At 36.0% G+C, this 24,397-nt stretch overlaps 1 protein-coding gene across 1 annotated transcript in view; it reads left to right on the top strand.

Moving 5' to 3' along the window:
• The window catches only part of PREX2 (phosphatidylinositol-3,4,5-trisphosphate dependent Rac exchange factor 2), a 169,117-nt gene that overhangs the window by 73,767 nt on the left and 70,953 nt on the right, over positions 1 to 24,397 (top strand). Inside the window, exons 12-24 of the mRNA XM_015619412.3 lie at positions 2,279 to 2,382; positions 3,700 to 3,749; positions 4,280 to 4,355; positions 5,142 to 5,214; positions 6,320 to 6,462; positions 6,615 to 6,707; positions 7,934 to 8,082; positions 12,670 to 12,755; positions 14,966 to 15,102; positions 18,197 to 18,314; positions 19,164 to 19,348; positions 20,227 to 20,388; positions 24,035 to 24,257. Of these exons, the coding sequence (XP_015474898.1) occupies positions 2,279 to 2,382; positions 3,700 to 3,749; positions 4,280 to 4,355; positions 5,142 to 5,214; positions 6,320 to 6,462; positions 6,615 to 6,707; positions 7,934 to 8,082; positions 12,670 to 12,755; positions 14,966 to 15,102; positions 18,197 to 18,314; positions 19,164 to 19,348; positions 20,227 to 20,388; positions 24,035 to 24,257 (1,599 nt within the window). The remainder of the gene's footprint in view (positions 1 to 2,278; positions 2,383 to 3,699; positions 3,750 to 4,279; positions 4,356 to 5,141; positions 5,215 to 6,319; positions 6,463 to 6,614; positions 6,708 to 7,933; positions 8,083 to 12,669; positions 12,756 to 14,965; positions 15,103 to 18,196; positions 18,315 to 19,163; positions 19,349 to 20,226; positions 20,389 to 24,034; positions 24,258 to 24,397) is intronic.

The following is a 24,397-nucleotide window of genomic DNA, read 5'->3' on the forward strand; positions in this document are numbered from 1 at the left end:
TTTGCATATTCACTAGGCTGGCCATTATTGTCACTGTGCTGGAGCTCATTCTAGCAATGACAGAACTGTGTTGTGATGGACATTGTTGTACTTCCTAATGTGTGAACCCTGGCAAGTAGAAAAGTTACTGCTTTTCCTTTTTTCCCCTTACACTTTTATGTAAGGGGAAAAATCTGTTTGTATGCTGCTGTTTTAAATCTACCTGGTGGAATTCTCTGATATCTGCAATGACTGATACCAGTCAATGGAGTCAGGTACTTTGTCCACTCGCTGCAGCTGATTAGAGGTGGAAGCCTTGTCTCAATGGATTAAGGAGCTTTGTAGTTACAAACAATCTAAATATCAGATAGTTTTAAAATGAATAAGTATTTATGTGGCTGTGCAGTTTCTTGGGCTGATGGAATGATCTGATCAGTTCCCTTTTCATAGCATGTGCCATATAAATATCTATCCCACCATAAATGTGGCTACAGTGTTGGAAGAGACACACAAAACAACTTAGCCTTTCTTATTTTTGTGGTAATGCAGCTTTTTTGTGAGCTTAAGTGTTTGAAATCCATCATGTTCCAGCTCTGTGGAGTTACTGTCTCAGTTTCTGATGCACTGTGTTAAGTTGGGACTGCAGAGACCAAGTGGTACTCATGTTCTACAGAGGGCATAGCCTGCTCTGTTTGGCATGAGCATGCAAGAAAGGAAAGCTTTGTCATCCTGGTTCCCTCCCAGTGCATCCCTGTAAGAGTGAAGAATAAACTGGTTTTAGGCAAAACTATCTTGATGGTGTTTTTTAATTTTTGGAACTTGCTGGTTATAAAGAACTCTTTTTATATGTTAATCTATTGGAATACATTATTTTTCTTCAACAGCAGGAATATGTTTTAATTATAAAGCTAGAAGACATATTTTTTTCATAGTTAAACCATCACAATTAATTAAAAGTCACTTCAATACTTACATTAAGCATTATATGTGAAAATTTCATGTATTTAGATGCAATGATACATAAAAGAGCTTAGGAATTATTCTGAATAATCATCTTAGTGTAAACCATCAATTCAAGGCAACTGGAATAGTGTCCTGGGCTTTACTATTAGTAGATATATCAAGTGCAGGTAGAGATGTTATTTTGTTCTTGCACATGACACTGGTAAAACCACTTAATATATGAAGTTCAGATTTTATATCTGTGGATCAGATGCTGTGTGGAAATACTGAGAAGCTTGAAGTGGCATGAAAAATGACAGACAGAAGGCACCTCACTAGACAAAGTTTATGATGCCTAACAAAATTTTTGGAAGAGGATTATGTATGATGACTTAATTACTTGCTGTAGGAAGGCATGCACAGAATTACCTAACTCTGTCAGGTGTGTTACTCTGATAAATGAAGACATTACAGCACCTCCTTTATCAGTTGATGACATGTAAATTGACTTTCAAAATTAAAGCTTACAACTGCAAGCAAAGCTGTAATTAATAAAGTAGTTATCTTAGGATGGAGATAATGCCTAAGTCTGTCCTCAGCCATCAAATGGATCAGCTGTTTTTCAGATAGATTTGCAGCAGAACAGTTTCCAGGAGAACCTTTGTATCCTATAACATGACTTGTTTTGACAAAACTATTGAAGTTATGAGGTTAGTTGCTAGAATCTTGTGAAACTTAGGAAGTCCACCTGTTAAGACCCTTTTTCCCAGGTCTTTTGGGAACTAGATTATCAACATCTTTGTAATAATTTCCAGTCTCTTGCACTTAGTATGTTTAAGTGGCTGTATACAGAAGAAGATGTTCCTCTCTTCTTTGCTCTCACTGCAAGACTGGTCAAATGTCTTGTGAAGTGTTTGTATATTTACTGAATCATCTGAGATTTGCCTCATAAGAATAAGGACAGAAAATAATGTGGATGAATAATATGAATAGTTGCAAAATAAGTCATATTTGGCTATTTACTTGATAAGCTTTGCAAAAGGACTAAAGACTAAAAAGATTTGAGTGCCTAATTTTTCATGCTGTCCCCTGCCTGTCTTCCCTATTCTTTGCCCTGTGACTTGAAATTGTTTATTTTCTTCTGAACTACTTAAATGGTATAAGAAATACTGTCACCAGTGGCATAAAGGATCTTAGGACAGATGATCTAATTTGACTTCCTGGCCTCCCTGTTTGAAATTTAACTGTTGCTGTGTTTAGGGCTCTTATTAGAAGAAATGATGCTGACCTTCTCTCTCTTTGATTTCCTCAAAAAGTCATCTAACAATGCCTTTTCTTTTTTTTTTTTTAAATTTAGTTACAGATAAGCACCAATTCAAACCTGAACACATGCTGTACAGGTTCCGATATGATGATGGAACATACTATCCCAGAAATGAGATGCAGGATGTGATCTCCAAGGTACAGAATAAAATAGTTGCTATTATTAGGAAGAACACATCAGAAACTGAGATTCTGCTTGAAAAGTAACATAAGATTTGCTGGGATTAACAACATCCCCTGACAGTTGCCACCCTATATTTATGTGAATCAAATTCAGTTTTCCATTTGTAAGCTTTTGGTTAGTTTTTACACATTTTAAATACAAAATGACAGTTTACTATTATGTAGTTAGAGTTGCTATTCAGTGGTTTCATATGCAGGATGCATTGCCTATGTTTCTGGGTGATCCTGAAGCTGAGATACAGTCTATTGTATTTTTCAGTCCCTTCTCATAAATATAAAGATATATGTAGGAAACTGCCTTCAAATTTCTCTAAAATCTGAGTGTCCTTTATTAGAGCCCTTACAAGGCAGTAAACCTATAGTCACATAGATGTTTAAACCATCTATGTTACTGACAACAATAAAAGGAGTGCTCAGAGTTGCCTTTAAACTCATTAATATTCAAATTTTTCTTGATTTGGAGTCAGTAGAAAATGTCTGCATTTGGGTATTACACTGCAGTGGAATTTAATTTTTGCTGCAGTATAATTTAATTTTTGCTCCACTTGTTAATGTAAAGTCTGTCTAGAGGAATCTACAATACTGAACTCCCAGGCAGAGCAAAGTATCTAATTTAACACAACTTTTAGTCATTATACTTGCATATTGTAAACATAATTGCTTTTTGATAGTTTCCTAAGTAATACTAATGTGTTTTTCTTTTTTAAAATACAATTTCCTGATGGTAGTTTCTTAAACTACTCCAGAAGTATAATTTATTTGTTTTTAATAGAAAACATTTCTAATCTTTGAATCTTTTTTGTATTTTTAAAATTGATTAGTTATAATTCTAATTTGTAAGCAAAGTATTGATGCATATAATGAAATGCAGTAATTTTTACTTTAATTACTTAGTTGTGTGTAGAATAGCAACCACTGTTTGGGACAACCTTAATGCATGAAAACATTGATTTATTTTTTTTGTGTGCTTTTCTTTCTTGGTATTTCAAACCTTCAGAATTTTTTAATGCTACCTTAAGGCTAATCTGTTTTGCATGTATCTCAGTAAGCTTAGGTTAGATTGGAAATGTTTTCATTCTCATAATTTATTCATCAATATTGTTATCGGGAAACATTGTTTTGGCAGATGAAAATATATAGAAATTTGAACAGGCATTTTTACTATGTATATGAAATCCACTGACAGCATACAGGCTTCCTTACATTGTCCCAGCCTCTTGTCAGTGATGTGAATGTGTGTTTAACTCAGCACATTCTCCTTCTCTTTAACAGGGCGTACGACTGTACTGTCGTCTTCACAGTCTCTTTACCCCAGTAATTAGGTGAGTCCAATTGGGAAATCCTGAGGGAGTCATTTGGAAGAAGTGCATGGAAGAAGTTGTGTTTTAATGTAGGAACCTAACTCATCCTTTCAAGATTAGTCTTTTGAGAGTAATCAAATAAGATGGAAATGCTATCAAGACAAAAAACCTAACTGAACCACTAAATGGCTGCCAACTCTGTTCAATATAACTTTTTTAATGTACTTCTAGGTCCTGATGGATATGCTTATGTGCTTACTGTATATATTAGTGCACTCCTTTACTAACACACCATTATCTCTTTCAAAGAGTCCCTGCTGTAACAACACACCTGCCTTTATACTTCGGTGACAATATCACACAAATAAGATGTGATCAGCCTCCTCCTTTCTGTCTACAAGACTTAATTTGCTATATTATTCCTCCAGAGAAAATTTCTCAATCATTATTAAGTGCTTAATTCATGCTTATGCTATAAACTACAAGTATTTCCTTCTCTCTTCCTATCCATTGTTTGATTTTTAAAAATTGTTTTGTGTTATTTCGAACAGGGATAAAGACTATCACTTGAGAACTTACAAATCTGTGGTTATGGCTAACAAATTCATAGATTGGTTGATTGCCCAGGCAAGTAGACACCTTTGGATTTATGTATGTTTTGTATTTAAATTCTGATTTGAAAGCTGGAGATATATCAAGAACAACATACAGAGAATTTGTGTAGGGGTTATTAGAACAGTGTGTGTAAGTGTAATCCTCTTAAACTAGTAAAGTAATAGAAATCAGCTTTCATCAGCTATACTTTTCATCCCTGTTGTGCTTAACTTCCTTATTTGAAATTTAATTGAAATGTTTTGATGACACTTAGCTTTGTGATTCAGCATATAACACTGTCCTTGGCTTAAAATGAAATGAAATGAGAAACTCTAAATTACTAACTAGATGAGCAAAAGTCAATACCAACTTGCTGCCATCAATTCTGCTTCATTTTAAATAAACAAGAAAAAACAACATGGTATCCTGTTCACTCTGCCAACATGCACTAGTTCCATAAAATAAAAGTTTAAAACTTCCATACTTATAGATTCTTTTATGTTCAATTTTTATGGGGAATGCAGTCTTACTGAAGTCTTTTCTTATTTATTTGTAATATAGTGTTAGGTATTTATTTGTAATAGAGTGTTATGGCATATAAAGGTTCCTTCCAACCCAAACTACTCTGACTCTGATAAACATGTATATACTGCTGTTTTGTATATATATATATTTTTTTTCTAGAAATGCACACATAATGGTAGAGGTGGTGAATGTAACCTACAGCAATTACCATCCCTGTGAGATTATGCCATTGTGCACAGTTTCCATGTTGCTGATGTGTTAAAATATGTTTAAAAATGTACTGTGTTTTAACAGGGGGATTGCCGGACAAGGGAGGAAGCCATGATATTTGGTGTAGCTCTTTGTGATAATGGGTTTATGCACCATGGTAAGTAAACACATTCTGTATAAGCTTACTTGTATGTTTACTTATGCTTACTTTCTGTTTAATGTTATCTGCACAGTTGGAAGGAAATGCAGGGGCTGATAAAGATATTACAGAACAGATGGAACATTCTTCTATTGTATCACTAAAGAGATTGATGCTACAATCTTCAAGGAAAAAATATCTATTGTATACTCTGAAAATCATATCCAATTTTATAGCACATGCTGAGGAGTTGATCCACTGAAGGATTTAGTGGGGGCAGTTTTATTAATCACTTTGCAAGAAATGTCTTAGGAAAGTAATGTATGTTGGCACCAATGAGACAATAAAAAATAATGTAGGAAAGAAATGTGAGATTTTGGGGGTAATTAATGAAGTATGGAAGAGCACGACTTCAAAAAAGTGAACTGGTGAAAATGGGAGAAAATAGATCGGAGAAAAATGAGAAAATCATAAGGACAGCAAAGAACAAAGAAGGGAGAGGAGACCAGAGTCTGCAGCATCAAAATTAAGGTGAACAAGAATCCATCAGAGGGAAGATTTCAGTGAAAGGATTGCAGTAGTAAGTCGTTTACTGAAATGAAAAGAGGAAGAATTTTTTTTTTTTTTTTTTATCAGCTTGTTTAGACAAGGGGTTGAGAACATACTCTCCATTATTGTTCATTCTTTTTCCTTTGACTTTTGAACACACAAACTGCATCCTTTGGCTGTTCTGCTTGCTTCCACATCCCAGCAAACCTGTTTCTAATTCTAAACCATCTGGAGAGTGCCAGAACTTGGTGGTGAGCATCTTCAGCAGCTACCCAGAAGTTTTAAAAATCATATTTTAAAATCCCTTTTAAGAAGAAACCTTATTCTTGGTATTTTCACTGAAACTATTTCAGGCTAATATATCTTTCTCACCTTGGTGGAATCCAGATGTTGGAGTTGAAAAAATGAGCTATCCCTCTATAATGAATCCAAATAACAATTGTTGTATGCTGAAAGATTTCCCTAGATTAAAACACACAAAAGTAGTTTGCTAGCATTCAGTATGTGTATGCATGTTCAGTATCTTATGGTTCATGAAAGACATGATATTCAAATGTGGATTTCTGTTATACAGTGTTAGAGAAAAGTGAATTTAAAGATGAACCACTGCTGTTCCGTTTTTATGCGGATGAAGAAATGGAAGGATCAAATATGAAGCATAGACTCATGAAGCATGATCTGAAAGTAGTGGAAAATGTCATAGCCAAGTCATTACTGGTGAGTGAAACACCATCATTGCATGCCTTGATGAGTAAAACAATTGGTCATAGTGACAGTATATTAGGACAGTTTATTGTTATTTAATGAAGGCATACTGCAGTTCTTATGAATGCCCTTCTGAACAATATTTTAAAACATTTATTTTACAGATTAAATCTAATGAAGGAACATATGGGTTTGGTTTAGAAGATAAAAATAAGGTGCCAATCATTAAAGTGGTGGAGAAAGGATCAAATGCTGAGGTATCTAATATTATAAATTATCTTCCCTGTTTTATTTACTTGATCAGATGTATGTTTTGTACATAATTTAGGAAAGTCTATAGTAGAAGGTGACAGTGAACACTTACCAAGAAAGCTGTGCCTATGTAGCTTTTTCTCTTTTTTGTTGTTTTTGTTTTGTTTTCTTTTTAATTTTTTGTTTTGTGTTAAATATTGTTTTGACCATTGTCTTACACTTATTTTCTGCTCAGCTAAATTGTCATATGGAGTGATGACATAAATGTAATTTTATTTTTATGCATTTTATAATATTCCAGCGATGACATTCATCATAATTGAAATAAACATTATTGATAGAATATGAAATTTGTATAGAGCTAGTCTGTGAGTTGCATTTGGTATATTTCACAGTAAGGATGTATCAAGCTTTAGATAAAATCTGGAATTTGAGAATCTCAATGAATAAATTACCTGTTTGGTAGCATTGCTTTAGATTCTCTTTTGGTTAATTAATATTCTACTGAGCAGCATGCAAAGATAAACTACGATGCTCTTTCATGAGAGAAAAAACTTTGACTTAGATTTCAAGGCTTTCTAAACCTCATGGTGGAGTACAAATTTAAATTATAAATAGACACAGCAAATCAATAATATAATTCAGCCACAGAGCTAAATAGGGTGGTTTTTAGCAGTCAGGTTCTGCCATATTCTCAGATGACACTAAAGCTTTGCCCATACCCTGAGCCACTCCTTGTACTCCTGCAGTTCAGCTGTTATGATGCTTTTCTTGTTAGTCCAAAGTCTAAAAATTCTTTTGTTTTGGAACTTACCAAATATTCACTTAAATATGAATTGGGTCTTTGTTTATGAAAAGAAGCTTTAGTTCCTTTGGAAAATAGTGGATGAAAAATTAAGTACTGTCAGAAAATAAATGGCTCAATCAAAGCTGTTGCATTAATTACTAAAAAAATTAACTGATACTGTAATACTGTCACAAAATCTTCATTAAGACTAGGTCTTGTATTTAGCTCTCTTTGGAATGAGTATTTACCCTTCACATGAATTTAACCAGTTTTAGAAGCGTTTTGTGGTGTAAGTCCCTTATGCATGGTATGTGAAGGAGTCATAGAGAATGTAAAGAAAATGTGAATGTCATTTTTTCTATTGGGGTTGCATGACAGCAGAAGAAAACAAAATGTTAGTGATTATAAAATGCAAACATATACACAACTGTTGTTATTTTCTAGATGGCAGGCTTGGAAGTTGGGAAGAAAATCTTTGCCATTAACGGTGACCTGGTTTTTTTGCGACCCTTCAGTGAAGTGGATTGCTTCCTGAGAGCCTGTTTAAACAGCAGAAAGCCCCTGCGGGTTCTTGTGAGCACTAAACCTCGGGAGTAAGTTATCATTCCTTTGGAAAATTTTACAAACAACAATTGAAGTGAGTTTTAAGACCAGTTTAACTGGGTTTTTAAATTCTGTATCTGATCTGACTTTGCACAGTCAAGCAATTTGATTTGCCTTGATTTTGTTTTATCCTATCCTATTGTGAGTCAGCAAAAGAATCACATGAGTACTTTAGATCTTCAGCTCTGCTGCTTTGAATGCATGCAGGTACTGCAAGTTTAAATGCAGGTTTTTTTATTATGTGGACAGTTTTGGCTGCTTATCTCTCATTGTATGTATTAAACAAATTCCTGTGTCTGGGGATTAGTTGCTGGTTTGGCATTGTCAGACTCTGTGGTCTCATGGATCCCTTCAGCTTGTGTGTTGGTTGTGTAAACAGCAGGAGGAAATAAACCACTCCTCATCTTTATGTAGCTGATGATGTTATGTATTCCATTTCTGTACACAGTTTTGACCATTCCTACCTAAACACAAGTTTTGTTATGTAAAAGAAATACAAAGCGAGGCCTAATAGGTGGGTTCAGTAAATATGTAAATGACCATATTAGTAAAGTTAATGCAGTTTTTACTAGGTTATATGTAAGAAATAAGGAGACCAAGAAAAACTCATCAGGAGTAATTTTTTATTCAAAATTTCCAGAAAAAGAGGTGCCATCTACTATTACCAAACAGTATATGGAATACCTCACTCAGAAATGGCTCTGGTTAAGTGGTAAAAGATCTATTTCTCCTCTTAATAAGCAAATGTGTCTTGAGAAGTAAAATGGCACCCAGAACAGGACAAAGAGCAAAGAAATAAATAAGGCATAATGATGCATATCTGGACTCATACTCCAACACCTGCTCCCACCCCCAAACAAACAAAAATGATTTAAAAATCCCCCAGACCACAGGATTGTAGAAATCATAAAAGGCATATCTTGCTCTTTCTTTAATGCAAATCTTGGTTTAATTTCTGACTGTGGGTGAATTTCAAGGTTGAGAGGGATGGTCTAGTGAATGCAGAGTTCACAGGAGTCAAATTTGTTTCTCCGTGTTCCCTGCTTTTTCTCAGCAGCTGCTGCTAGCACACACAGAATAGTTCTCTCCTGAGTTCTTAGCCAAAATTGCCAGTGATGGTCTTTCATAGTTCATTAGCATCTTCTCAAAACAGTTTCAGCATGCAACCATATAGGTGGTATCAGTTGTTAATATATGAGTACATTAACTGATGTTATACTTACAAAATATTTCAAGTGAAAATTTATAATTATATATTAATATATATTTTAAAAAATACAGACTTCAATGAGGTTTGGATCTCACCTCTGACGATAATCGTCTCCAAATGCCTAACATAATGTATACTAGAAAAGAAAAAAAAAATACAAGAAATGATGCAATTCTATTATTCAAGGCTGCCTGTAAATCAAGTTTGCTACATTCCAAATGTATTTTAAAATCACTTTTCTGCATCAATTTGAATTTGTTTTCTTTTGCAATGTGAAATGGAGCTTGGGGCAAAGATCTCTGAAATAATAGCAGAGCTGGCTCTGGATGGAAAGGCTGCAAAGTTAAATCAGTGCACTGTTATGCATGACCTAACTAGCTCTGATAAGGATTAATGCAGCTGTGTTGCTTTTTGTATGTTAGTACAAAGTATGCTAGCTTACTTTGGGTGAGATCAGGGCTTAATTTTAAGGAATAGATGTGAATTTTGATTCTCAGAATTGTGTTTTTGTTGGTTAGGTTTGTTGGAGGTTTATTCCTCTTGTTCTTAGACCAAGCAGGAGTGCAGTACAATGTGCTTACAAGTCATACAAACAGCAAAGGATGATTCTTCCTTTACAAAACTCAGTACTTTCTGTAGCTGCTCAGAAAAACTGCAACAAAATGTTATTTCATGAAAACTCAGCAAGGAGAGGTGCAGGTTGCTGGGCATGCCCGATGCCTCTTTGCAAGGCTGGGATGACAAAGAGTTATTTTGCAGAAAATCTGCTGTGATTGAGGAGCTGTGTTACAGGTGGAACTACAGGAAGAAGTCAATTGACTATGCAGTGTTTGAGTGAACAAACAAAAGAGAGATCAATTATTTTCAGCAACACTATAGTCTTAGACTCCCAGGAGTCCATTGAACCTCCACTGTGGTGAAGAAGCAGATGGACTCAGAACCCTGCAGGGTAATTAGTCAAAGGACTGTTAGCCAAGGGTCTGTTAAAGCTGAAGGCTGGAGGCACAACACAGCATGTACCAGCAAGGTTCCTCTTTCTCTGAATTTGACAAGTAGGACTGGCACCTTTCACAAGAGGTATGGGGCTCTGGATCCAGAAGGCCAAACACTGATGAGGTGAGGGAAGATCTGTCTGGCATGGTGGGGCCTCCTGAAACAACCACCACCTTCACCCTGTGTCAAGACCTTCTCTGTAAACAGGAAAAGAAGGGGAATTGTGACAGGAGACTCCCTTCTAAGGGGAATGGAGGGTCTGATATGCAGACCCGACCCAACTCACAGGGAAGTCTGCTGTCTACCAGGGGCTTGGATGAGGGACATTACTGGAAAATTCTCCAGTCTAGTAAGGCCCTCTGATTACTCTCTGCTATTCATTGTTCAAATTGGCAGTGATGAAATAAAACAGGGAAGTCTGAGGGCAATCGAAAAAAGACTTTAGTGTACTGGAATGATTGATAGAGGGATCAGAAGCACAGTAGTTGATTTCATTGATTCTTCCAGTAACAAGGAATAATATCTATAGGATTAGGCAGATACATCAGGTCAATGCATGGCTCCAAGGTTGGTGTCAGCAGAAAAAAATTGGGGTTTGTTAACCATGGGATGATCTACTCAACACCTTGCCTACTGACATCTGATGGTATTCATAATTTCAGAGTGAAAATGTCTTTGCAGTTGTTAGGGAGTGCTGGTCACTTTTTAAACATCACCTCCTAAGGTTACAGGAGCAGGTAATTCCCAAACTGAGAAGTCAACCAGGTGAGGCAGAAGGCTGGCTTGGTTGAACAGGAATATTCTCTGGAAATAAAGCTAAAAAGGAGGTTGTATGCCCAATGGAAGCAAGGTCAGCCTAATAGAAGAAAAATCAAGTGACATGGGAAGAATACAGAAATGCTGCTCACTACTGCTGGGAGAAAATTCCTGTGGCCAAAGGTCAACTGGAGTTGAAGCTGGCTGGAAATGTGGAGGACAATAAAAAGAGTTTTTTCAAGTATATTAATGGCAGTAGGTAATGTAAAAATAACACTGACCTGTTACAGGATGAGGATGGTCACCTCATGTATGGGGACAGGGGCAATGCAGAGGTGTTTAATTTATTCTTCACCTTCATCTTTGACATGAGTGGTGAACCCAAGGGGTCTTAGAACCCTGAGCTGGAAGACCATGACTGCAAGAATGATCAACTCCCAGCCAACCCTGAAACTGCTTGAGATCTGATGCCTCAGCTGGATCACTACAAATCTATGGTGCCTGAGGTGGTTCATCCAAGAATCCTCTAGGAACTGGCTGATGTCATTGTAAAGCCTCTCTTGATGATTTTGAGTTGTCTTGGGAATCTGAAGGGGTCCCAGCTGACTGGAAGCTGGCAAACATCCCAATTTTCAAGAAGGGTAAGAAAGAAGACCTGAGAAACTACAGGCCTGTCAGTCCCACTTCTGTGCCTGGTAAAGTTATGGAGAAGGTTCTTCTGGGAGCTATTGAAATACACCTGAAAGACAACCCAGTCATTGGTCACAGCCAGCATGGCTTCATGAGAACAAAGTCCTGCTTATCAAACAAAATTGCATTTTATGCCTGGGTAATGCATTGCAGTCTGCCACTTCCTCAGGAGCAGAAAAGGAGGGGCAGACACTGATCTCTTTGTGGTGACCGGTGACAGAGTGCGAGGGAAAGGCCTATAATTCTGTCAGGGGAGATTTAAGTTGGATATTACAGAAATGTTCTTCACCCAGGGGGTGGTTAGGTACTGGAAGAAGCTCCCCAGAGAAGTGGTCACAGCAGTAGCCTGAGAGAGTTCAAGAAATGTTTGGACAGTGTGCTTGGGCACATGGTGTGACTCTTGGGGTGTCTGTGAAGGCCAGAAATTGGACTTTGATGATCCTTGTGGGCCCCTTCCAAGTCAGCACATTCTGTGATTCTTTTACATTGTAATATGGATCTGGCCTCTGCAGTCTTCTGCAGCTTGTCTGATCAGACCTGCTGTAATCTCTGATCCCCAGGCTCTGTCCTCTTGGCTGAGACACACTGCCTGCCTTCCCAGCACTTTCAGTGCTGCTGTACTATTGCAACTTACCCAAATATCAGTCCTCCTGGGAGGAATTTTAAAGCTATGGTGGTGTTTTGATTTTAATCAGCATATTAAGTTTCCCCTGTGAAACAGATTGCTTGTGCTCTCTCAGCTTGCTCGTGCTCTCTCAGCTTGCTCTTATTTCTGATCTTGGTGGTGCACAGTATCTGGAATGCTGCAAAATGTGAGAATTGATTTGAATAAAATTGTGGAGTTTTACACCCTTGTAACCTATATGCTGCTGGATAACAAAATGATACCTTTTGCTACATTCATGTTAAATCTTTGCTTTTGGATCAGGACAGTGAAGATTCCTGACTCTGCAGATGGACTTGGATTCCAAATCCGGGGTTTTGGCCCATCTGTTGTCCATGCTGTTGGGAGAGGTAAGCCATAAGAGCTATTAATGGTACTGGTAAATATACACTTAATATCTAAATGACTTGGTTGAGATAAGTCAAAATTAGCTCCAGTAATCCATTTTAGATTTTTATTTTTCCAGGAGTAATGAACAATATTAAATAAACTCAAACAGAATTGTTTTGTACACTTATACCCTGTAAGCTTTGGATACATCTTCAAACTCTTTTTTTCAAATGTAGGAAATAGTTAGGAAGGTTAGGAAAGCTAAATAGGAAAGTTAAGTTAAAACTGAGCATTCTTCACAGATTAGCTGAAGAATGCAATATCACTTTCTCCAAAGTGCAATCCACTTTGGCTGTTGGGAACCTGTGTGTTAATTTGTTAGGTGGCTGTGTGTTTCTGCATTGTTCTGAAAATGTCTTACAAAAAAATGTGCTTTTTACAAACCTTTTCAAGAGTGTTAGTGGCTTTTTATTAGTAATCACAGATGTTTCATGTAAATACTATTTTGGGATGTGATTTTCAGATGCTTGCTATCTTAACTTGATGTTTTTAAGCAGTGCACTTGTGCTAAAAGAAGATGAAGCATTATTTCTTGCTGTCTTGTGTTGTTTATGGTAGAGCAAATGAACTGTATTTTCGGTTATTGTTGTGTCTCTTTCCCCCCTCCTGCCTTTGCAACTGAGGAATTAAAAGTGAACTGATCTGCAAAACATCCAGATTTGAACAGAGTTCGATTACTTTTTTTCTAGGCTGTGGTGCCAGAAATTAAATTTTCAAAAGAAAGACTAATAAACTACAGACTTAGTAGCTGATGTGATAATTATTTCTGCACCTGGATCTCAATTCAACTGCCTATCATTATTCATTAAGCACATGCTTTATTCCGATTAGCCTCAACAATATGCAAGTTCTTGCTTGTGTGATTTGCTAAACCTGGAAGATTTTAACCATGTGCTGAATTGGGACCTTGGAGTTTTCTGAAGAGAGATTTGGGATGTTTTTTTTTTTGATCTTTTTAATAAGATCATTTATATGTTTATTTTAACGTCTTTTTTGAGGGGGAGGGGAGATTGTGATAACTGGTAATAGTTTAATTTCCGATGACTTTTTTTATATTAGATTTTAAATGCAATTTTAATCTAATAGTGATAATTCCTAAAACGAGGGAAGCTAATGTATATTCTGTAAGTTATTTCCTTGTCAAATATGCTCAGCTGACAAGCCATGAAGTCATGACAAGCTTTCTATTTGTCAGCAGTGCAAATTCAGTCTAGCCTTTTCTTTCATGGCTTCTGCACCCCAGTCTGGCAGTCTCTAGGCAATAGATTTTTACTTCCTTGGCATCTCTGTGGCAGTATCAAGAGACATTAGGAGGCAAATGTTCAGGTAGCTGGAACTAAGGTCGTACTCCAGCAGACTGTTTTTCAGGAGTGAGTTTGAATTGCCCTGAATAGACCTGGAGACAGCTGCTATTTTTGTAGTGCCTATTCAGTCACTAGATTTTCCCAACATGATTATTCCATTATGAAAATAAGTCACTGGACCAAATATTTTATGTTGCTTAAAGAGAATGTTTTGTTTTGGTGTCATGTCATCCCACCCCTGTCCCACCCTCTGTTAATTTAATTTGAGATATTCTACTTAATTACCATTGAGATGTTGATTTGAAGCTGTAACTCCCTCTGCTATAATTTTGTTCATAGGGAAGATGAAAATACGAACAATATCTTTGGAAATGTCTTTGGAATTTAGGTATTTCAAGTAATGATTAACATGATACTTTAGTATGCTCCTGTATTTCTTTATGTATTGCCTGAAACCTGTTTTGTGTGCAAAAGTGAAACACCTGAATTAAATCAGAAGTTCATAAGCTTGGGCCATATAAAAGTAGGCTAAGTTGTAATTAGTGACTTGCAAGCTAGAGGCATTTTATCCTTTTAAAGTCCTTTTCTTAGTGGTGAATTTTCTGCATTTACATATTGCTAGTCAATGTTGTTTTATAAAGCAGCGTTTAGAAAATAATCTGGTCTCTTTTATGGAAACATCTGCTGGCAAACTCCATTTTCTTGTCATCCAGCTGCTGTACAGAAGTGCTCTGTGGTCAGGGGAAGTATGTAAGGATCAGTCAGATCAGGTTCTGATTTTAAAAAAAGAGTTTTTTTGGACTGTAATCTTGAAAGAAGATGTTTAGAAAAAGAAGTCTGCTAACTATGTGCGTTTTTATTTATAGGAACAGTGGCAGCTGCGGCGGGTCTCCACCCTGGCCAGTGCATAATCAAAGTGAATGGAATTAATGTCAGCAAAGAGACTCATGCAAGTGTTATTGCTCATGTCACAGCCTGCAGGAAGTACAGGAGGCCAATGCAGGTATGTCTCATTTGGTGCCCTTGCACGTTTTCTTCTAGGTTTTTCTTTTTGGTTGAAGTAAACAGTGCAGTCTTTATGTTTGTGCACATATCTGTTGAGATATGTTTGAGTGGGGTGAGAGGAAAGAGGTGGTGAATAAAACCTGAAGGGAAGCCAGCTGAAATATAGAAGCTGAAGATTGCTCAATGGTGATGTTCAAGATCTGCTTAGTTTCTACACTAATATCATAGATAATTTTTATATGGTGTTTTTAAAGGACAATTTCAAGCATCTCTGCAGTCCTTTGCAGAAAGAATCCTGAGGTATATTCTCATCTTGATGGAGAGGGAATCACACAGCTCGCTGCCTGCTCAGCAGCAGGAGAATGAAATTCATAAAACTGATCTTCTGGAGTTTTGTTACACTTCAGTACACAGAGAGCAGAGTGCATATATTCCACCCATAAAATTCAGAGTTCCCATTGCATTCCAGACTTGAAAATAAGCATATAATCAAAGACTCAAAATTTCCTTTTTTTAAATGCATGCAAATTTTGTTATCTTTGTTGTGTTAGCTGAGGAGAAAATCTCACGTTTCCAAGACAGAAATTTATGAATAAAAACAAACCAAACTGGATTCTATAATGTAATTTTCCAATTCTCTGTAAATTTTTCATAAACTATGAAGCAATACTATTAATTAACTTCACAAACTCTTCAAGTATGTATTTACTGAGAAGAAAAATCCAATTAAAATCAATAGTTGAATCCTTCTCCCAACACTTACCGCATAGCTATAAATATTACATAGTTAGAACTGGATCATATAAATACAGTCTTTATGAAAATGTTCTTGGGATGTTTGTGTTTAAATGATAATACAGAATTGGAATTGTTACATGGCATATCAAGATCAAGCTCACCTATACTTTAAAGGAAGATTTTCTAGTAAAAAGAAAACGTCCTGTTCACTAATAGCAAAACTGGCTGGAATAAAAGATAAATTAAATTCATTATAGCAGTTTTGTTCTTGATGTATAACTCTAGACTTCCTATGGTAACTAGTGGCATCCAAAGATGGTTGATTAATGTTGGCTGGTGTGAATGCTTTGACATTAAAAAATTACTTTGGGTTTTTTAATTGCTTGTATAATTTGAAGTTTTTTCTTATACATAGTTTTTATTTCAGTTTTAAAAAGCAGATGATCATAATTCAGCAAATGACAGATAACTGAATTTCCTCAGACAGACAAGAAAAACTTCATTTAGGATGCAATGTTGTCAAAAACTATGGGAGAATTGTCTAGACTAAAGTAAATGGTAGTATTCTTACTGGTGCAAGGACAGCTAAAATTTAATTTCCTATTCAGAACTTTGGAGTTTTTTTTATTATTATTCTTTGGAAAATGACTGGATTTTTCCTATCTTGTAAGTATAGTGCATACAGCCTATCATTTAATTACCAGGAATGTTGCAGTCTCTCCTGTGGTTCCCAATTGCATAATTGGAACGGAATCTTTTTCTGTTTCTTATATCTTCGACTTCTCAGGGTAAAAAGTCTTCCTAATTGCCTGGAGCATGAAGCTTTATTTCAGATTCTTTCAGTCAGTAATTGTATAATTTCTGTCGGACAGTGTTTATATTCTGTCTTGTCTGAATAAAGAAAATTGAGACCAGATTTTACTTCTTGGCATTACAATTTCTTTGCAGTGACACTAATCATGATGTGCCAGATTTATGTTAGTTTGTTCCCCTGTAATGATTTTGAGGAACATTGCTCCAAGTCGTATTGCATTAGATTGGTTGCTAACTTTTGGAAAAGGGACTTCCAGTTTAAGTAGTTAGTACTTCCTATTAGAGATTGGCATGGCTGTCTCAATGCTGCCAAGCAAGTCTTTAAAGAATCCATAACTAAGCATCAAACTTTATGGTGAATCTGCAGAGAAATGTGGGTTTCAGAAGCTTTCCTGTTGATTCAGATTCTGTACAGGTGTCTTCCAACAGTCAACAGAGAGCTCTGAAAGTTAAGTTTCTTTCTTATTAAAATATTTCATGCCATTGAGTGAAAAGCAAGGCATAGATGAATCTAGGAAACCTAGAGAAACTGTACATAGTGGATAAAGACAGAAGCTATATGTTGTATTGTAGCAAAGGATAACGAGATGTATTTGGCACTTTGTGTGAAGATTTTAACATTCAGCCTAAATGTCAGCAATTTCTTCCATGATCTTTGAATTCTTCCATTAACTTTCTGAATTCAGATTTGTCATAATCATGACATCATGCCATTTATTCTGCTGTAGCTGCTGGAGAAGGAGTGATTAACTGACTGTCAGGCTTGTTTTGAAGTGTAAGGGAGAAAGAGTAATCTGGGGATGCCATGATAGGACCTTCCACAAGGGAATGATGGACGTGTGGCTGAGTTACAGACTGGATAGAACAAGATGTGAGGCATACACATGGCTTCTCCCAAAGCTGTGTGACCCATGTAAGCCACCATTCCTGTGCTCATGTGTCACTCAACCACAGAAGATGGTGGACATTTGGAGCCTGTGGTTCTTTTCAAGGAGTGCAGGAGGGTGCTGACCTGTGGGGGAAAAAAAACCAACTCACTAGTAAAGTATTTGCAGTAAAGGCAAATACAAGTAATGAAGGCTATAGAATAGGTTCTTTGTGCCAGTGACACATGGGTGATGGATTAACTGGACATTCTCTGACTTTGGTTGATATTCCATGATATTTGGCACTAGATTTGTGGATGCACAGCAGATTTAGCAAAGCAAAAATGGGTTATTTTTTTTCCCTACATGATTTATTGGGGAAAAACGTTTTTCAATCTGCAATTTGATTTGAAATGTCTTAAATTGTTTTTGGCAGAGACATGAAAATGATGGATGCCATGCTGTCACAGATTTTGTACTGTCTCATGACAATATATGCTGAAATAAAAAAAAACTTGCCAAATTTCTTTGGGTGGTTTTATACAATGCTAAAATTCTCTGGATTGTTTTGTTTTGTTTTGTTTTTTTAACTTAGACCTTTAAAATAGTGAAATAGCTGCCATCAGTTGCACTTGAAAAGCGTTTTTTAGCTGTCTGTTTTTTGTTGTCTTCTAGCAAGATTCTATACAGTGGATTTACAACAGCATTGAAAGTGCACAGGAAGATCTTCAGAAAACAAACACCAAACCCTCTGGAGATGATGGAGGTGATGCCTTTGACTGTAAAGTGGAAGGTATGTGAGGCTTGTTTGCTTTTGTTGTTGCTGAGAATGCTATTATAATACAAGGAAAATGTAGGCAGTGGGTTTCTTTGCAGAGAGGAAATTTTGAGCGGATCATAAGATTTGTTTTACATAAAGATTTGCTTTCTTCTGTATTCAAAACATATATATTTAACATGCTAGTCTTTGAAAACTACTGTTTCCCATTTAGAGAAAATACTTCTGTGAACACTTTGGGGAAAATCTGTTTATTTTAATTTGTTACAAACATAAACCCAGGCATTATCTGATTTATTTTCACCACTAGAAATCACTTATGGCAAACTAGATATATTAGTCATTACTGCATGGGTAATAAAAAAAAAACAACAACTACTGTCCTTCGGATTATTTTCAGGCAATTAATGTTTAGATAAAACTGCATTCATCTGCAATTTGTAATTAAAGAGACAGTTAACACGTGAACTGTATTTATGTTCTCTTCATAAATGCAGTTATTGTGGTTTCATTTCTGAATGTTGACAGTTTTCATAGTGATTTTCTTCTACTTTATTTAGAAATTCTCAGTTTTCCCTTTTTTGGGTCTTTCTTAATGTCTCTGGATTATAAATTAAATGGAATCAGCCACGTTCAGTAACTGTTTGTAAAGAAAGAGTACTGCCTGTTTTGCAGTCCAGTATTTTAACATCTATAAATCTACTGGTGCTCTGATTTTTATATTGTTCAGCTAGGTTTTTTAATGACTGTTTTTAAATAGAAGGATCAGAACATACCTCTTTCTAGAATGTTTGCCTATGTCCTTTATAGTTCATTTAATGGCCAGGACTTGTCAACTGGTTTGTGTTACTTTATTTATTCTAGAGGTAATTGACAAATTTAACACTATGGCAATAATTGATGGGAAGAAAGATCATGTGAGTCTGACTGTTGACAATGTTCATCTGGAGTATGGAGTGGTTTATGAGTATGACAGCACAGCTGGAATAAAGTGCCATGTCTTGGAAAAAATGATTGAACCAAAGGGATTTTTCAGTTTGACTGCAAAGGTATGAAGCATTTTTTGTATGTTAATGCTTATTGTGTTTAATACCAACGGAGAAACTTGTGTCCTTTTTTACTCTTATGATTATATATCTTTCATTGATACCTTATAATTGGTCACCTTTATCTCTTTGATTGTTTTGGAGGACGATTAGTGCTTAGGAGGAAAAATGAGTTATGTTTTCCTTATAAATTGAGCCTTTAAATCTAACAAAAAGTTAAAAGACTTTCAAAGTCTTCCATTCCTCCTGCCCCTCTTCCTTATTTCTTAATTATCAAATAAAACTTGAAAGAAAGTCAAAGATACACTGAAATATCTATAAAGGCTTTAAATTACCCTCATCTCTTCAACATGCCTTTTATTTAGTTTTCTTTTACCATTATAGCAAGGCTTCAGTCTTTGCTGGGCAGTACAGTTTATTCTGTGTCCTGTTTCCTGGCCTTTTATGCAGAATATACAAGAGGACAGAACTCAGTTTTCTTTTATGCTTTTTCAATGTGTTAGTATTCTGCCAAACCAAAGGTTTTCTAGAAGTAATGAATGAATTAATTCAGCAGCTTTGCATAATATGTGCTGATCAAGTAAATACAGCAGATAATGTATTTCAGAGGAGCCATAGTTGTTACATTAGTAGGAAATTAGTAGTAAATCCATTATCACACAATGTCATGAGAAGCCAAGCAAAAATACTTATGGGTATAACTCAGCAGGGAATAGATTTAAGCAAAACTCTTTGCCTCCCAAGCTTCATTCATTGCTGCTGTGCACCATTTGCTGTAATGTTATCAGGCTTTTCAGCTTTAGTTATAAGAGATTATTAGTAAGGGGTAATTTTAGTCAACTTCATTTCATAACATACTTCTCTTGTTTTTATTATCTTAGATTCTTGAAGCACTGGCAAAAAGCGATGAACATTTTGTGCAGAATTGCAACAGCCTCAACTCCTTAAATGACGTGATCCCCACTGAACTTCAAAGTAAATTCAGTGTCATTTGCAGTGAGAAAATTGAGCATATCTACAGAAGAATCTCTAGTTATAAAAAGGTATGACCTGCATGTACTGAGCTTGATTATATTTGTCTTTTAAGGGGAAAACAGGGCAGTGACAAAAATGTGGCTTAAAGTTTAGCTATTTTGAAGCATGAATGCCTTAATTGAATAATTACATCAATTTTTTTCAAGCCATTCTCTTTTTTATCCCTCTTTTAGATATTGGGTAGTTTGTATTCTTTCTTGTTTGCTGTGTTCAGTTGTGGACACAATCAACTGCATATTTCTGCAAAAGGGCCATTATTCTTGTAACTGCCTTAAATCAATACTCTAGTGAATTTGCAGATGTTAGCCAAAAGTGTAGCAATAACAGAACTGGTTTTTTTTTTCCTTTCTAGTGCAACTTGAATACCAAATTTTAACCCTTGAATTCAACTTTTAGACCCTAACATAATTGTGAATAGTAATTTGTGTTATTTATTTATTATTTATTATTTAAATTATTAGCTTTACTTGGTTTAATAAAACATAATAGCATGGAAAAATGGAGAAGCTACTGATTTTCACATGTTTAAGATCTAAATTAATGATATGTGAATGAATAAATAGCCCAGACTATGATCTCTACTCAGTGCATTTCTTTATAGTTGTTTAACCAAGCAAGGTGTAAATGAATCAACTGTTTGCCATTTTGCTAATGCAAACTCATTTTCTCATCCAGATTCCTAGTTCCTCTCCCATGCCACCTAATTGTGGGGAGGTGAATTACTTTGAAGTAGGCTCAAAATGGCTCAAAAAAAGTGGATCTGACCTGTCTTACCTCATTTGGGGGTCTGAGTTGTGACATTTACAAACTGGTCTGTTCAGAGAGTTTATAAGTAAAAAATTGGGGGAAAAAAAAAAGCAAAGGAAAAGAAAAGTGATTACAGAAGCTTCACATGTGCAGAAGCTGCATTTGAAAGAGTAGATAATGATTTTTAAGTTTTTAAAAGGTAAGTAGGGAGAGCTGTTAGGAATACCAGTAGCTTCTGTAGTCATTAGGATGAAGACATAAAGCATCTTGTCAGATTTTTCCAGGTGCTCTCTAAAAAAAGATGGAATAAACTGAGTTGTATCAATGGATACATCAAAAGAATCCTGACATTGTTTTAGCAAACATCTGATCTCTCCATTGTTTGCCTGAATTATAAACCTCCATGTTTTCAATTTGGTTAAAATTCAAAATATCATTTTTAAAAACAAAATTAATTAGTTTTCATATTAATAGTCACAGTTCAAGTAACAAGCAGGTGATTTATATGTTTTCTGTAGCTGAAAAATTTGACTATGATAGACAGCCTCTACAGAGGAGGCCAAGTCAGTAAATCAAATTTTGTTGTGTTTGCTGGATGTAAAACAAACAGCCTCAGGGAAGTTTTCATAGTTCTTACACTGTCTAGAAGCAGATATTCCTGATACAGACTACACTTTAAATTTCATCTGCTCAAAAATCAGTAGTTTCACAGTTATAGCTTTTAATGACAATTAGTAATGCAGTGGATTTCAGGAATAGATGTGTCATTTTCTTGGCAAGGTAAAGGTAACCATAGTTACAGGAGACTTTCGGAGCGCCTGAGCCCAGCTTGGCTCCTGGTTTTACTGTGAAAGTTTCAATTCTATAAATACAAGTCTTGTAGATTTCTGCAGTTCCTACTATTATTATTATCAGAACATTTTGCTCCTAATAGACCTTGATTCCAGTGCCATGAATCCCAGATGTTTCTCAACACATATATGAAAAGAATTTTGGTCCTGACTTCTGACCTGATTAAATCATAGCCAGAATTTGGTCTCTCTGGAGCAGGATGTGTGGGAGACTGAGATGTGAAATATGTACTACTTGCAGAAACATTTTTATCATTGAATGTCCTTAGTACCCTTCTTAACAATTTGTACATTCTTCAGCCTTTGAACAACTCCATAATTGGATTTATTGTAACCCTCCAGATCTTGTTGTGATCTAAAGATTTAAATATAATTATCCCAACAAGTGTTCATCAGACTTAAGTAATATGACATCAAAATAAACAGAAATTTAAGTCCCAGTACAGAAACATCTTACTTTGCAAAAGGGATGTGTCTTAATTCAATTGAAGTGTTAGTAAATAGTTGACTGATTCAAATTTTTACTGACATTTATTAGTGAAGAAGCTTTGCACGTTTACTTTGAAACGTGCAAAGAGCCAAACTCTTATGTATGAGCTGTGGTTCATAGCTGAAGTAGGTCTGTGTAATATTTTGACTGGAGAGATATTGTGATTAAAACACTGATTAGATTTTGCCAGAAAAAACCTCTTCCCTAACAACAAACTGCCCTGGACACATATTGACAAAAATCCTACTTGCAACTGACAAATCTCTTTTCCAGTTGAAGAGATTGGTCGCATGACTTGGTTCTGAAGTAGATGTTGCTGAGTGTCCAGTTCAGTCTTCAGCATTTTGGGTTGACATCTTCTCATCGTAAAAATCAAGTAGCTCTGAGCCTGTTCAAGACTCCACACAAAATTTAGAATGCTAGAGTCAAGGAGATATGGCTAAGCACTGTGCTAGAATTAGACACTAGAAAACATCCCTCATTGCTGAGCTGATACATAGTGGGGAGAAGAGGTGCTGGGCTAGGAAAGTCTGTAAAATTAGGAGTTTTCAGTTTTTATGTACTAGTGCTCATCAGCTTCCTAATATCACTCAGACATTGTCCAGCTAACCCTGCTTAAGCAGGACCACCTAGAGATGGTTGCCCAGGACCATCTTTGAGGAGGGAGATCTGACCTCTCTTCCCTGAACCTCTCTGAGCAACTTGTGCCAGTACTTGATCACCCTCACAGTGCAAAAGTGTTTCCTGATATTCAGAGGAAACTCCTTTGTTTAAGTTTGGGCTCATTGCCTCTGGTCCTGGCACTGGACAGCACTGGAAAGAGCCAGACTTTGTCCTCTTTGCACCATTCCTTCAGGTATTCATATACATTGATGTGTTTCTCCCTGAGCTTTCTCTTCTCCAGGCTGAAAAGTCCCAGCTCTCAGCCTTTCCTCACAGGAGAGATGCTCCAGTCCCTGAATCATTTTTCTCCAATATGCCCATGTCTATTTCTGTGAAGCCCAGATTTGGACCCAGGACTCGAGGGGAGGCCTCACCAGTGCTGAGAAGAACAGGATCACCTCCCTCCAATCCCTGGCAATGCTTCTCCTAATGCGGGAGGATGAGATATTATTAAATTGGACCTCCTCCTTCCTGAATATGAAATACAGAATTCATACCTTCTGATTTTGTCTTCATTATAACTTCAGACAAAAGTTTCATGGCTTTTTGAAAAATACTGTCTTGAAAACATCGGCAGGTGTTTATAAATGTCATGAGCAGTACAGCAGTTCCAGATTTGCTCCCCAGAAAGACACTTAATTTTTTACTATATTCCATGGGAAATAAATTCTATTTCTCTTTTACAAAGCTATTTATTTCTTAAAATATCATTTTCTTCAGAAAAACAAGCCCTTTAAAATTTAAAATGAAAAATATTTTTCTTTCCCTTTTAGAGAAAGATGGCAATTACAAAGTCGAGACACCTTAAGTCAAGGATGACTTAAATATTTTAAGCTTTTATTTTCTAGTTAGGTACACAAGAAGAGCCAATAATCTAAATTTTATTTTCTTTCTTACTTCTAGTTTTCAAGAGTATTAAAAAACAGAGCTTGGCCTACCTTCAAACAAGCTAAGTCAAAGATTTCACCACTTCACAGCAGTGATTTCTGCCCGACCAATTGCCATATCAATGTGATGGAAGTGTCTTACCCTAAGACCTCAACTTCCCTTGGTAGTGCCTTTGGTGTACAGTTAGACAGCAGAAAACATTCTTCCCATGAAAAGGAAAATAAAAACACCGATCAAGGTAAGTCAATTGAGCTTGAAAGAGCTGTTTCCAGTGCTTCTGATACAGTATTAAAAGGTAATCAGTTTAGGTTTATAGTCCAAATATTAAAATTAAGGACAAGCCTTTCTGAAATTACCCTGCTTTTGAGTCTTAGTTTT

This window comes from Parus major, chromosome 2 (genome assembly GCF_001522545.3).
Source record: "Parus major isolate Abel chromosome 2, Parus_major1.1, whole genome shotgun sequence".
Taxonomy (NCBI): domain Eukaryota; kingdom Metazoa; phylum Chordata; class Aves; order Passeriformes; family Paridae; genus Parus; species Parus major.